The following is a 12,285-nucleotide window of genomic DNA, read 5'->3' as shown; positions in this document are numbered from 1 at the left end:
ACTCACTGGGGCCCTGGGTGCCCAAACACCCACAAAATTCCCCATGAAGGGGTCAGGCACTCACAGTTGCAGGGCCAAGTTGGCACTTCTTCTGAAATGGTACTTGGGGAATTCTCCAGTACATGTCTTGACTGCTGCATTGGCTGAAGGTGCCTATTCACTCTTGGAAAGTCAATGCAGAATTCAACCTCCCCCCTGCCCCCAAATCAGCAGTTATCGTAAGTAATACCAGCTGATTAACAGGTGAGCCTATTCTGGAGGAAAAGGCCCTGCGGGTCAAATTGCTTGCTCCAAGGGGCCTGTGGGCTACAGGTTCTCCATTTTTGTTTTTTGGTTTGTTTGTTTTTTGTTAAAAAAAACACCCTCAACCTTTTTGGGCCTGGTACACATTTGGATTCAGGTACCCATTTCACAGAAGAGAAACTGATGATGCTTATATACCCTTCCCTCCCCAAAAAAGCAGGCAAAACACTTATATCCCCATCAAAATAAGTACACCACAGACAATAAAGTAGGCAACACTTCTCTGGTATCCCCATTGGTATCTGCCATCAACTAACATCTCCTCAAGCTAAAATGTCTGGATATCTTTTAAAAAACAAAGAAATGGAAAGGGAGGGGTTTTTAGTGGGTTTCAAGGGTACCATGGTAGAGTTCAGTTTTAGAGGGGGTGGCAATGTGGGTGTCTGAGAGTCGCATCGGGGACCCCAATTTTAGATTAAAAGTATTTTACTTTTAAATTGTTTTGTGGTTCTTCATTGTATCCTCCTGGTTTTTTTTATTTATCATAGACCCGAATAATTATTACCACAGAAGAAATGAAATGACAACAACAGACAACCTTGATTTTAAGCACCACAACTACAAAGAAATGAGGCAGGTAGGACACAACAAATAGAGGTTCTGGTGCAAATGTCTTTGTGTGGTGACCTTTAAAAGACTGGATCATTACCACTGCAATAATAGGCCACCTGAATCACTTTTCAAATTCAGCATGTTCTGAAACAATATGTGGGTTTCAGAGCACGCTACATAAAAACTATTTCTGCTGAATCTTATCCCACTGAAATTTACTTATATTCATATAAAGATTCATACTGCGGCTGTCCAAATAATTTAATTTTTTGCATTATGGCTGGAGTGTGAGGTAATTACTTGTTTAAGAAGAAAAAAGCTATGTGTGCTTGCAGATTCCTCAGTTGTGAACTTTGGGTTGGATACCTATGCATGGATCTAGACTTCCATGAGCAGAATGTGGGTTAAAGGACCCTCCAGAATGCCATGCGTCTTAGTGTATGTGAATGAGAGAGAAAGGCAGAGATTGAACTGGGCCGAGGCACTTTGCGTAAGTGGTTGAAGACAAGAACACAAGTCCTCACCTCCACAAGTGGAGAACTCTCCTCACTCCACAAAATTTTTGAAACTGCTCTATCTGAAAGACTTTTGTCAGGTTGGTTCTGCACATGTGAATGGGGGATATTCATCCCACTTGTATGAGATAAAAGGAAAGTCTGCTGGCGCCAAAACCACTTAGATGTAGACCCTTGTGCTCCACACAAGTCCACTGATGAGTATTAAAGAAGAGAAGGGCCTACAATCAGAAGTATCATTTTGGAGTGGATGGGACTTCCTGTATGTCCCACACCCCAAGAACATAGCTATCCATTGGACTTCACACTACCCAAATGTTCTGATGTAGTTATTGGCTCCCAAAAATAAACAAACAAATAAATAAATAAAAATCAACTTTGAGATAAATATATACATTAACACCTGTATTTTCATGTAGTTCTTTTAAGTAGCAAATTAATGCAGAAACATGATGGAACATACTTTGGATGAACACATGAAATAGATCAGAAAAGACTGATTCATCCATCCCTTCTCTCCTTGTAATACAACACAATGTTGACCATTTATGTGAATTTGTGGCATGGATTTGGGTTAATGTGTGGAGCATCTTAGGCATATGTATTTCAGGAAGGTCCCAGCCCTACAGTTCTATAGCTATAATTTTATACCACTGTAGACATGAACAGTATTTCATCTAGAGTTGACAGGTACTGTGACTGGCAACAGAAGGCTTGTGCCACACAAATGACCAAGATTCACATAGGCATTAATCCCTGCCAGTCTAAGTTTAGACCTACCAGCTATAATTATGCTCCTTTAGCTTCAAGCACATGGCACTGTGGACAGATTTATATCACCACAGATGTAGGTGTAGAATGCGTTAAAGATATTTCTTCCTATCTTTTTCTTCAAATATATAAAGGTAATATGTTTGGACAAGAAGTATGTGAATCATTTTTAGTGTGCTGAATCTTCAGCGTATTTATACTGAATGAGTCATCATTCATTTTTTATTGAGCAATTGTGTACTGAGTCACATACTGCGCTCACAAGAGATTTCATGGCCTATATTTTCAGCAGACAGATTAGATGAGTAGAAATGCAATTGGCATAATTAGTGTCAAGAACAATAAAGTTAAATGCATTTTAGATCCTAATTGTGCAAAGACAGGTTGGTCAGGTTTGAAATATATTTGGGGAAAACTAATAGCTTAAAGCAGGAGAAAATTATTTCCTCTGGTCTTATATAATGAGCAAAAAGATATGTGATTAAATGGTAGCAGCAGCTTAACTGGTCAGTGGAGAGCAAAATCCTTCATCAGAGCCTTCCACATTCTCTGCCTCTCTGATCACAGAGCCTTTGGAGAGTATTATTATAATTGGGCCATTAAGCAGCATTTAGTTGTCTGTTTTCACTGATATTGATTCTGCACAATCCAAATATTAGCTACGGTGTAATCAAAAAGTGATTCGCTAATTGTAAGAAATGTGTGTGTTTAGAGGTAATATTTGCTTGTTTTGATTTTTAGGGCAGAACTAGATATCTCAAAGAGGCTAAAATATGTCCCACAATTGACTTAATGTTCACCTTTGTCACTTGCTAGCATTGATTTTCCTTTTGCTGATATCTAGGTGCCATTCCCACCACCACCTCTCAAAAAAGAAAGAAAATAATTGGGTCCTTTTCTTCCTTCTTTGATCACGTGGGTGATACCAGCCATTCTAGGATCACATACTCAATATGATGCGAGATTAATGTTACATAATCACTTTTGGCTAGGTGATATTTTATTTTACTTAATATATTAGTTATTATCAAAATGTCTCAACCAGCCTTCAAAAACTACCTTAAAGTGCAATCCTATCCATCAGGGATAGAAAACCTGTGGCTCTCCAGATGTTGTTGCACTACAGTTGCCATCATCCCTGACCATGCTGGTTGGGGTTGATGGATGTGGGAGTCCAACAACATTTGGAGGGCCAGAGATTTATTCAAATGTGTGCCCAGAAGCAAGCTCTATTGAGTTCAATGGAACTTACTTCCAGGCAATTATGAATATAGGTTTAGTAGGTCTCTTTCGTAGACTTGTTATAGTCTGTGTGCAGGTTCCAGGAAGCAATGCAATGGGGGGACGGGACACACCAAACAGTTTCCCACTGTATATCTAACTATATCTAAATAAATTGTCATAACAAAAATGAAAAAGAAACCCTGAGCCAAGAGAAGCCGTGTTGTGTTTTGCGACCACAATTGAATGTCAGCATGTGCTGCACGTTGCAGGGAAGAGATATTGAAATGATCTCTGCATTAGTCTCATATGGTTTGTAACAGATAATGTTGGGCTTCTTGAAAGAGAAAGAGATAAATATATGGAATGAGTCTGGCTAAGGACCTAGTCAACAACCTGAAAGAGAATTCGTCATAAATTGGCCCCACAGCACTACATTCTCCTCAAAGGTTGCGACAACTGGCTTAGATTTGCTCTCAAAATCCTTCTGCAGCCTTGGGCACCGCATGAGCTGAGATTGAAACTAATGGGTTCTCTGAGGGAATTTATGCAGCTTTTTTGCCAGAAAGTTAATAGAAGAAATAATTGCTGCATACAACTCATAATAATTGTCTATTAGCAAATTTACTCTGGGCATGATTTATAGTCTTCTGGTTGTTAATAGCTTTGACGGCATATTATCAGAGGCTTCTCTGTTTCTGCAAACACAAGCAAAAGGTGGAGGGGGAGGCAGGCATTAACATATCACATTGCCAAATATGCAATTTGTACTGCACAGCTTTGGAAACGAGAGGGAAATAGGGCAAAAAAAATGCTTTCTCTTATTTACTGCATTTCTGGAAAAAAACGGAAAAGTCATTTTACCATAAGACCAAACAATTGCTATTGTCATTTAATTTAAACATCATATATCTATATATCACCCATGTCAAAAGGTCACCCACATTTTGGCCCTGTGGGTACACTTTCAAACTGGAGAAATTGTTATGTAGAGTACACACATGGTGGAAACTGTTGTATATACTATACACACAGCCCAACCAACCACATATTTAGTCTATTAGCTAAGAATCAACCCTGAAAAAGTGGTAAGAGAACATGAGAAGAGTTGGCTGGATCAGGCCAATAGCCCATCTAGTCCAGAATTCTGTTATCACAGTGGCCAACAAGATGCTTGTGGGAAGCCCCAAAGCAGCACCTGTATGATTAATCAACGAAGCACAAAGTTTCTTGAATAATGTTAAAAACCCTGCATCCTTCTTATTGGACTATTCCTCCCTTTTACATAATTATTTCATTTTCATAGACATTAAACATAATCCTACACCAGAGGGCAATTTTTTAAATTGCATACTGCCTCAAGCTCTGGGGAACCCACACCCCTCTCAGATTAAGTTGAATTCCAGCTCCCATCAGCCTCAGCCAACATGGCTTATAGTCAAGGATGTTGACAATAGAGTCTCTCAGCATCTGTAGGGCTACTAGTTTCCCATCCCTGTCTAGTCCTATCTGTGATACTCATTGTCCCCACGTCTTACAACATGGAAACAATCATGGGGTGAGGTACACGCTTTTATCTATATCACACCTCTCTTTAATTTGTACAAATGTCTTTCTTTCTTTGATTATTTTACAGCTGATGAAAGTGGTGAATGAGATGTGTCCAAATATCACAAGAATTTACAATATTGGGAAAAGCCACCAAGGGCTAAAGCTGTATGCTGTTGAAATCTCAGACAACCCAGGAGAACACGAAGTTGGTTAGGACGATATATTCTGACCAGATAAAATCCCGGCTGGCGGACTGGTGGATGAAGTGGTTTAGAATGTTTAAATTTTTAACATTCCACATGTCTGCAGCACTTCGCAGTGGAGGCATGTGCCTACAAGCAGTCATGGTGTTGAGTACATGTGGGAGGAATTTTGATTATACTTCTTCTAATTAGAGAAGAAGAGGAATATAAATAGAAGCCATCCAAAGAGTGGGATCAAACTCCTTTATGCTAATCATATATTCTTCTTTTGCAATAATAAAAAAATGGAGCCAACTTTAATGATGAAAAGTATGCACTGACAGTCATTGTCAGAATAGACAGCAAGAGCTAGAAGACAATCTGGTTAACAATTTCTGTGTATCCGAGGGCCTTCTTAATGTTACACTTTTATGCTGCATGGTCCCAATGGGAGCTTCCCTCTAATTGCATATAGCAAATATGGGGCTACCAGATTTTGATCAGAACCATGGTGTTAAACACCACCCTACCAGGTTATGGGTCTGAGCCACCCCACCCCAATTTCTGCTTTTGATTGAAAACAGATCAGCATAGAAGGGCTATTTTTTTGAATAACATCATGTTTCGTTCTGCCTTTGAACAAAGGTATATCAAATATGTGAAAAGTAGTAATGTTGGTGTATTTGTCTCCTGTGTAGACAACAAATGTAAGTCAGTCCTGTAACAAGGAAATGACTTGTGGTTCCACTCTTGGAAGCAAAAGCATTTACCTGTGTTCTCTCTCCCAGCCTAGCCAAAACAGAATTACCATTGACAGGATTGATATTTCAAATATGGCTACACCAACTGAGTAAAGTATCCTAGCCTTTCCTCGCCCCTCCCAATATTTTTCATAGAGAACTTGTATCATCAGAGAGAGAGAGAAAAAAGAGAGAGATGGTTGCTTAATGTGATTTTTTCAAGTTTAGCGCTCTGAACTGAGAAATTCTATTATATATGCACATACATATATTCATGAATATGGATGTATTTGACTTCATGGTTTGAGATGATCACATATTTTAATGAATTTTATGTGCATATATGCAGACACACACACACACTGTATAAGGTAACTTGGCGGTTTTGTAGACTAATAAATAAAATCTAGATTATGAATGTTTGCTGGTCATATTGTACTATAATTAAAAAACTATTAATGATAATGAGGTAGTTATTAGTAACCAAATTGTTACAGTGATGTAAGAAGAAAACATTTGCCCCAGTATTTGTGTGCTTTGTAGTGGTTCAAATTGCATAATCATGTAGGGGGAATACATAAATGTGGAGAGAAAGAGTTTGTGGTCCTAGTCAGCAATGATTTTGACTGTGCAAGGCAGCAACACTGTCTGCCAATTGACTTACCAACAAACAGCCCTTTAGCCTGTTCCTCCATGTGAAGAGCAGCGGAGGCTTTAGTGGACTCAATTTGTACCACACAGAAATTTCCCTGCCTTGTGCATAGGTGTGGGTGAGAAACCTGATTCAGTTTGCATTTAAAGGTGAACCCACCCAGGTTGCCCTTTGTGAAACAATATGCCAACCAAAACACAGCCAGCCTTTGAAATTTGTGATTCTCTGAATTTTGCAGTTCAGTTCTCTAGCCAAGTAATCTGTACAAAAGTGCATAAACTAAAAGTGTGCATAAAAATGTGTATATTTAGGAAAATAACACAAAAAAGCATTATATTGGGAGAAATTGTTTTGCAAAAAATTGCATATTGGGGACAAATGTATACAGAGACAATTACCCTAGAAGAAATTTTTGCTAATTTGCGCTGAAATTTGCAATAATAATCGCAAACTGATAGGGAAATATGGAGAACTGAGTTTAAGATTGAGAAAACGTGAAGCTGAGGGAAATCAAAATTGACAGATCTCTCTTTGTGCATTGGAAAGAGCAGCTGATATATGTAATAAGGCATGACTCTGCTAAAGCTTCTCTCCTACTGTCCAAAGCGCAGGAGAGGGAATTAAAGAGACCCCTTTGCCTCCATTGCACATTTAGAGAAAAGTCACCGAGATACGCTTGGGAGATGAAGTTTCCTTGGAAACATAGCTTTGCTGGTTATAAAACTATTAGGGACTGGATTTGTTTCTTGGCCATGAAGTTTCCTGTCCCAATCATATGGTATTGAAGAGGCATGAATGATATGCTGGAATATACCAAGTTTTGTTGTGTCTTCCTTCTGTGCCAGACCCTCCAAATCCCATTCCCTTAGTTGGATTCTGTTTTTTGGTGTGCTCACATCTTCCTTTGTTTTTTGAACAGGTGAGCCAGAATTTCGGTACATGGCAGGGGCTCATGGGAATGAGGTGCTTGGACGCGAGTTACTGCTTTTGTTAATGCAGTTTATGTGCCAGGAATATCTGGCTGGGAACCCACGTATTGTACGCCTCATTAAGGATACCAGAATCCACCTTCTACCTTCAATCAACCCAGACGGATATGAAAAGGCCTATGAAGTGGTAAGGAAGAACTGCGCTGAGATGCAGCTGATCGATTAATAGAAAAGACATATGCTGCCTTTTGAGGCATATAAACATGGGCATTGCAGAACTTTCAGTTGGAGTTTTGAGTCAGAAGATTGTTTCCTGGTATTTGGTAGGATTACATGAAAAAAATAAAATGGAAGATATTAGAATAATATGTAATTCATGTTGATACAGTTTCAAGAAGTATGAGAGTATAGATACTACAAGAATACGCAATAGTGGTCATAAACTGGATTGAGTTGAAATGTTCTCCACCCCCACCTTTCTTCATCCTGTTCATGGGCAGTCAAATTCAATGCCATTCTGATAACGTTTTAAGGGAGTGCAGTGCAAGCAAGAATACTGGCAGCAGCACTTTACAGTATATGATAGGTGGCATGCAACAGAACTTGGTTAATGTTATATTATGACTTTATTTAGATAAGCAGAATGTGTGATTTCCGGTGCCAGATTTAGAACCTGTACTTCCAGCGTCATATTTTAAGGTAGAATGTCCACACCAAAATTCAGTTTTCAAAATATGAACACCCTGAAACTTTGAGAGATTTTGTTTCGGCTCTGATTTGATATTACCTCCTCGACTTGCCTTTCTTCCAGTAATTCACTTAACGTGACATCTTGATCAAAGCAGCAACATTTCTTAAGACCTAAAAGTGCCTTGGTGGCATAGTGTGCAATTTAAAAGAGTGGTCAGGAGAAGCAATAAAGAGTCTTTAGATAGATTTCAGCAGTTAAGTGATATTGAATTTATTTCTTCTCCTGCTTGCAATTAAGTTAATAACTGAAGCTGTATATAAACAATGCTTTATTGCACCAGAGTAATTTTTTAAAAAATTATGGCTCAGCACTGATTCTTTCTACAAATTAATTAGTGTTTTCTCTGAATATTATTCACTTTCAGCTTTTATAAATCTCCACACAGCAAACCACAATCTTTGGCCATAAGCCACGCAGTGGGATACATTTTACAAAGGAAACAGGAGTGCCATAAAAATTTTTTTAGAGGAAGCTTTCTAGAAAAGGGGAATACACCAAGGTCCTGAAAACGCTGCAGCTCTGCCATAATCGTAGGCATTCAGGAGACTTGTGTTATTACTATAAGAAAGGCACACAGACTTTGTCACTATAATACAACCTAACCTAATTTGTTCCAGGGTTCAGAATTAGGAGGCTGGTCTTTAGGAAGATGGACTCAAGATGGCATTGACATCAACAATAACTTCCCTGACTTAAATACTCTGCTTTGGGAATCTGAAGATCGTAAAAGGGTTATGAGAAAGGTCCCAAATCATCACATACCAATACCAGAATGGTACCTGTCTGAAAACGCTACAGTGAGTAGGATCAGTGCTACTGGGAAGGAAACTCACCTTCTGTGTTTGAAACGGTTTAAAGCAGGTCAAATGCGGCCATCCATGTTTCCCTATCTGGCCCTTGGGACTCTTTCCCATCCATACCTCTCCCATTTACACCCCTCAATGGGCCAAGAAAAAACTACAGTGTTTAAACTGGGACTACTTTCTTCTTCTGTAGATGTGCTATAAATGGCTGCCATTTGTTTAAAAATGACTTTGGTTTAAAAAAATAAATAAATGTAGCAATTGTTCCAAGATGAGTTTCTCATATCTCTTGAACTGATTTTATTTTTGTTCCTTCACTTCCCAGGTAGCAGTTGAAACACGAGCAGTGATTGCCTGGATGGAGAAAAACCCTTTTGTGCTTGGTGGCAACTTACAAGGTGGAGAACTTGTTGTTGCCTACCCCTATGATATGGTCCGGTCGACGTGGAAAACCCAGGAGCACACGCCTACCCCAGATGACCATGTTTTTAGGTGGCTGGCATATTCTTATGCCTCCACCCATCGGCTGATGACAGATGCTCGCCGGAGAGTGTGCCATACGGAGGACTTCCAGAAGGAAGACGGGACTGTAAATGGAGCTTCATGGCATACTGTTGCAGGAAGTAAGTGTCTGTAAAGCAGAACACCCCTAAACTTTCCAAAATAAAGAAGGCCGCCTGTACTATTTGTTCTAGCACCTTAACTTAAATTGAATGGCTGTCACCCACCTACGCAGCACAGAAACAATACTTTACTAACTTTTCCTCTTTGTGTTTTACAATGCATCCTGGATTGATGCAGAGCTGTCAGATTTTCACCACGGAGGTTTTGGTTTCTGTTGCTGATCTCAACAGCTGTGCATACTACTCTGCCTTTATAGTGCAACGAATTTAAATGGTACCTGTCAAAGCGATTTAATAGAGTAGGGACTACGCATCTGTTTAAGCAACCGGCAATTGATAGGAAACTAAGGGCTTGGCTACATGTTAACCATGTGACTTGCAACCAAGTTGCAAGGTTCATTCAAGGTGCGGGGGCACATTTTCCATCACAACTGCCATGTAGAGAGGGTGATGTTTAATCCTTTTCTCCTTAAACACAATCCGAATGGAATCTTTCCCCCATTTGCAATTATCTATTTTAAAAGGCCCCATTTGCGACAATGGGAAGTTGTTGATGTTTCTCAACCACTACTTATGGTGTGGGACTAATTTCCAACTGAATAATTGAGGGAGATGGAAGAGTCAAATCTCCCATCATTACTTGCTCCTGTATTGATAGAAATCAAGGAGGAGGATGCACCTAGGATGATGATGATTATTATTTTAAAAAAGGTTCCTACATATGGCCGCAAACCTTGCAATTAATGTAATATATAGCAAAGCCCTAAAGTACCTAGTTGATAAGCCATATATTCAGGGATCAGAAGCTATTTGCCTTAGGTGTATACTACTGCAGTTTATTTCTTCTCTAATTACAGTTGTACCTTGAAAGTTGAACGGAATCCATTCTGGAAGTCTGTTCGACTTCCAAAATGTTTGAAAACCAAATGCGGCTTCTGATTAGCTGCAGGAAGTGCCTGCAGCCAATCAGAAGCCACGGAAGCCCTGTCAGATGTTCGGGTTTTAAAAGAATGTTAAAAGAATGTTAAAAGAACAATCACTTCCAGGTTTGGGCCATATGGGAGCCAAAACATCCGAGTTCCAGGGCATTTGGGATCCAAGATACAAGTGTGTTATAGAATCATAGAATTGTAGAGTTGGAAGGGACCCTGAGGGTCACCAATCTAAACCCTGCAATGCAGGAATCTTTTGCCCAATATAATCTTGCCTTGCAGTGGAGGAATTTGGTGTTTAAAGCATTAAATGATATAACTAACACATACAAGTCTGGGAAGAAACCTCTCTTCTTGAAACCTGACAATACATTGAAAATCATGCACCCAACAACTAGCTGCACATATGCACCTGCTTTTGCTACCAGTAAATAAATATTCAGTTATCTTATATTAAGAAAAGAATAATATATTTATGAATTCTAACTGCATCATCATTCTGGAAGGCATTTAATATATTTTGGGATGCTTCTGTGTTGGGTATAAAGGCCTTTCCTCTCCTTGTGCTCTCCTGGAGTGTCCTTGTGATGTACTCAGAGACCAGAAATGATCAGTCACATCCAACTCTCTTGTTTCCGCCTAACAGCGAAAGAGAGAAGAGACGTTCTGTTATGCCTTTGCCTACAGATCAGTTGGGTACCCAATTAGAAGCACATGAGACTACTAACTGGCTTCCATGGATATTGTGTGCAAAGCAGAGGATTCAGGGTGGGCAAGATCTCAGTTGCTTTCAAAGCTCCTGCTTGAACATTTGCTTGGCATGAATCTCATCAAGATGAACCTTGGTAAAAACATGCTAAAAACACCTCAAGCGAATTGTGTGTGTTGGGCACAGAGTAATGAATGGCTCCATAGCATTGTATCTTTAGCAGTAATAAGGATAACAGTTCCTGCAGTCCTTTTGTTGGCCTGTTTCGTTGCTACAAGCTGCGCTTTCACGGAACAAACAGTGCACAACTTGTAAGCTAATTTTATAATATTTGCATTGGACCACATGAAGTTAATCTTGGCCTGGACATAATGATTCACATGCCAGCATACAGAATATTTCTTTTGCTGTCTGCAAAAACTCTTTGAACTCAGGAAATGGAGATAGTTTCATATGTTTGTGGTACAGCATAAATATTTTTTTTGAATAAGTTGGCCCAATACATGTCCTATTCCCCCCCCATACAATATGCATTTTAAATTCAGAATTGACTGCTTCATTAATTGATGACTTTCATTTTTTTAAGTGCTGTGCAAACTTGATAATGAATTGATCCAGAATGCTAGGGGCTTTAACCACAAAAATAAGTACTACCTGGTTTCTTAGCAGCAATTATTGCTTTGGATTTAGTTCATCAAATTCATTTTTTACAGCTATATTATACTCTGATGTTTTTTTAATAATAATAATAATAATATGCATCCTAATGCAATGATAAGTTTTGGATCATTGTGTGATGATTCTCAAATATTGACTTAAAATTCCATCTACTTACTCTTGACATACAAGAGGAATTGTCTCAGATTAATGAACATAAAGTGGAATTAGCTAAAAGGTGTTAATTGAATGAGAGCAGCTTTTACACAGCATGTGTTCAATAAATATCTGACTCTATTACAGTACTTCGCAGAATTCCTGCTACATTTTAATTATGATCTTCTTAGCAGTAATGTTTATCCAAGCTGCCCATGCAGCTTGCTCTGCCACTGGA

At 39.0% G+C, this 12,285-nt stretch overlaps 1 protein-coding gene across 1 annotated transcript in view; it reads left to right on the top strand.

The window, feature by feature from the left end:
• Positions 1-12,285, top strand: part of CPXM2 (carboxypeptidase X, M14 family member 2) — a 66,075-nt gene that overhangs the window by 44,265 nt on the left and 9,525 nt on the right. The window contains exons 7-11 of the mRNA XM_083439628.1: positions 792-880; positions 4,999-5,122; positions 7,407-7,603; positions 8,785-8,964; positions 9,296-9,593. Coding sequence (XP_083295754.1) covers positions 792-880; positions 4,999-5,122; positions 7,407-7,603; positions 8,785-8,964; positions 9,296-9,593 — 888 coding nt within the window. The remainder of the gene's footprint in view (positions 1-791; positions 881-4,998; positions 5,123-7,406; positions 7,604-8,784; positions 8,965-9,295; positions 9,594-12,285) is intronic.

The sequence above is a fragment of the Podarcis tiliguerta genome, assembly GCF_965153285.1.
Source record: "Podarcis tiliguerta genome assembly, chromosome: 5".
Lineage (NCBI taxonomy): Eukaryota > Metazoa > Chordata > Lepidosauria > Squamata > Lacertidae > Podarcis > Podarcis tiliguerta.
This window is presented reverse-complemented; position numbering and strand designations above follow the sequence as displayed.